This window comes from Arachis stenosperma, chromosome 1, assembly GCF_014773155.1.
Source record: "Arachis stenosperma cultivar V10309 chromosome 1, arast.V10309.gnm1.PFL2, whole genome shotgun sequence".
Taxonomy (NCBI): domain Eukaryota; kingdom Viridiplantae; phylum Streptophyta; class Magnoliopsida; order Fabales; family Fabaceae; genus Arachis; species Arachis stenosperma.
In genome coordinates this window covers 49,105,021-49,107,562 of record NC_080377.1, presented here as the reverse complement: position 1 = coordinate 49,107,562, position 2,542 = coordinate 49,105,021, and the positions used below count along the sequence as shown (strand labels likewise).

At 45.2% G+C, this 2,542-nt stretch overlaps 1 protein-coding gene across 1 annotated transcript; it reads left to right on the top strand.

The window, feature by feature from the left end:
* The first annotated feature begins 873 nt into the window (after positions 1-873).
* On the top strand, positions 874-1,359 carry LOC130979471 (uncharacterized). The gene has a single exon (XM_057902924.1). It carries the CDS (start codon positions 874-876, stop codon positions 1,357-1,359), a length of 486 nt encoding a protein of 161 aa, XP_057758907.1.
* Positions 1,360-2,542: the final 1,183 nt, after the last annotated feature.

The window sequence follows — 2,542 nt, the reverse complement described above, 5'->3', positions numbered from 1 at the left end:
AAATTCTGTTAATCACAAATCTCTCAACCAAATCTTGATTCGCTTGACTAAACCATCCACTAAACTAAAATTGCTCAATCCTTCAATCCCTGTGAGATCGACCTCACTCCCGTGAGTTATTATTACTTGATGTGACCCGGTGCACTTGCCGGTGAGTTTTGTGTCGGATCGTTTTCCGCACATCAGGGAGTAGACCAAGTAATTCGTAGATGTGTCCTAGAATCTGAAATCTAACCCATTCTTGAGTCTTGTCATTCGTCTGAGTTTGGTGGCCACTTTGGCTCACAACGGACGGCTAAAAAAGTTTTGGATTGTGGATTCTGGTGGCCAACACTATTCAAGGATGCTAACCAATTTTGTGTGTCATGTCACCGATGTCAAAAGCCGGGAAATGCATCCCAAAGGGATGAAATGCCTCAACAACTGATGTTATTTTGCAAAATCTTTGATGTATGAGGCATAGAATTTATGGGGCCATTTCCTAACTGAAGTGGGTATTTGTATATCTTGTTGGCGGTTGACTACGTCTTAAAGTAGGTAGAAGCGTTACCTACCCGCCTTGATGACGCTAATGCTGTGATTTCTTTCATTAGAAATAATATTGTGTGCCGCTATGGGTCGCCACGAGCAATCGTGAGCGACCAAGGTTCCTATTTTTGTAACAGGAAGGTAGAAGCACTACTCAAGTGCTATGGGATATCACACAAGGTTTCAAATGCATACCACCCCCAGACAAATGGGCAAGCGGAAGTGTCCAACTGAGAGATTAAGCAAATTCTGGAGAAAGTGGTAAATCCACAAAGGAAGGATTGGAGCTATCGGTTGGGAGATGCACTATGGGCATATAGGACGGCCTATAAGACCCCGTTAGGAATGAGCCCTTTTCGGATTGTCTATGGTAAGGCATGCCACCTTCCGGTGGAAGTTGAGCACAAAGCCTATTGGGCGGTGAAGCAGTGTAATATGGACATCACCAAGGCGGGTGTAGCCCAGAAATTGCAACTGGAGGAGCTTGAATGTCTTAGAATGGATGCATATGAGAATGCCTGGATTTACCAAGAAAAGACTAAGGCATTTCATGATCACCATATTCGGAAGAAGGATTTTCAAGAAGGTGACAAAGTTCTCCTCTACAACTTAAGGCTCAGATTCATGCTTGGAAAGCTCCGTTCAAGATGGGAAGGTCCCTTCAAAGTGAAGGAGGTTAAGCTGTATGGTGTGGTGGAATTGTTTGACCCTCAAAGTGAGGCAACCTTCAATGTGAATGGCCATAGAGTGAAGAAATATCATGGCTACAAGTCACCTAAGGAAGTGGAAGTGCTCCTACTTAAGGATGCACCAAAAGGAGAGGAAGCTTAAGCTCAGGACCGTCCAACTTAAGGACGTAAAGGAAAAGTGCTAGGTGGGAGACACCCCACCACGGTATGATCGTTCTTGTATATACTTACTTGCTTCTAGCATTAGGGTCTTTGTGAATTTTGTGATTCTTGATGTTGTTGAGCTTGTTTTGATATGTTTTGATATGATAGGTTTTGTTGAATTTGTTAGATTATTGTGGTATTCATTAGGACTTTATCAATCTTGGCGAATTTTGTTGTATTGGTTGTGTTGAGAAAATGCCTCTTCTTGAGTATTGTATGATTTTGTGAGTGTTTTCTCAACTTATCTAGCTGATTGAATGCCAAGAATGTGTTAAATTGCATTTTTCTATGTGTTGAAAAAAAAGGACAACCACGCGCAAGCGCGCAGTGCGCGCGTGTCGGCATGGTTTTACAAATCCTGGTACAAAAACCAAAAAGTTGTGCCAACATTATGCTTACTTTGCGCCAGGCAACCTACGTGTAAGCATTCTTGCCGCCTGCACGTCCATTGATTTTCCGCCAACCCACGTGCACGCGTGCTATGCGCGCCCGCGTCGGTTGTACATCCTGTACTCTTTGGTACCAAAACCAAAGAGTTGTGCCCAGTTTGTGCCTATTCTGTGCGTGTGACCCACGCACAAGCATGCATGACGCGTCCACGTCAGTCGCCACTTCGGACATACACGCGTACGCGTGCTGTGCGCATACGCGTCGCCTGTGCTGCACGCCGTTAGTGGTTCAAAAACCTGAGAGTTAGGCCTACTTTGTGCCAACTCTGTGCCTAGGCACAACTTTCCTCGCGCGTATGCGCCTTTGAAGCGTATGCGCCCCTCACTTCTCTGCAGAACGACGCGCGAGCGTGCTGTGCGCGCGTGCGTCAGTGGCTTGTCGCAGTTTTAAAACCTGCGCGCCCTCTCTCTTCATTTCTTCAATTCCTTTCCTTCTTCTATCTTCTTTCTTCCATCAACTTTTTTCTCATTCTCTCATCTTCCACCCTTGTCTCCGGCCACTTACCGGCGACCACCACCACCTCCGGTGGCTCTTATATCTTTTTCCCTTCCCTCATCCTCTACCAACACTCTACCTTGCTCTCTTTCCCTCTCAAGGTTCTACTTCTTCTACCTCTTATCTCTTGCTTTCTTTTGAAATTTTCTTCATCTAGTTGCATGTTCCTTTTTGTT

Excerpts from the sequence above, each read along its gene's own strand:
- LOC130979471 (XM_057902924.1), top strand. The coding sequence starts at position 874 with ATGAGCCCTTTTCGGATTGTCTATGGTAAGGCATGCCACCTTCCGGTG.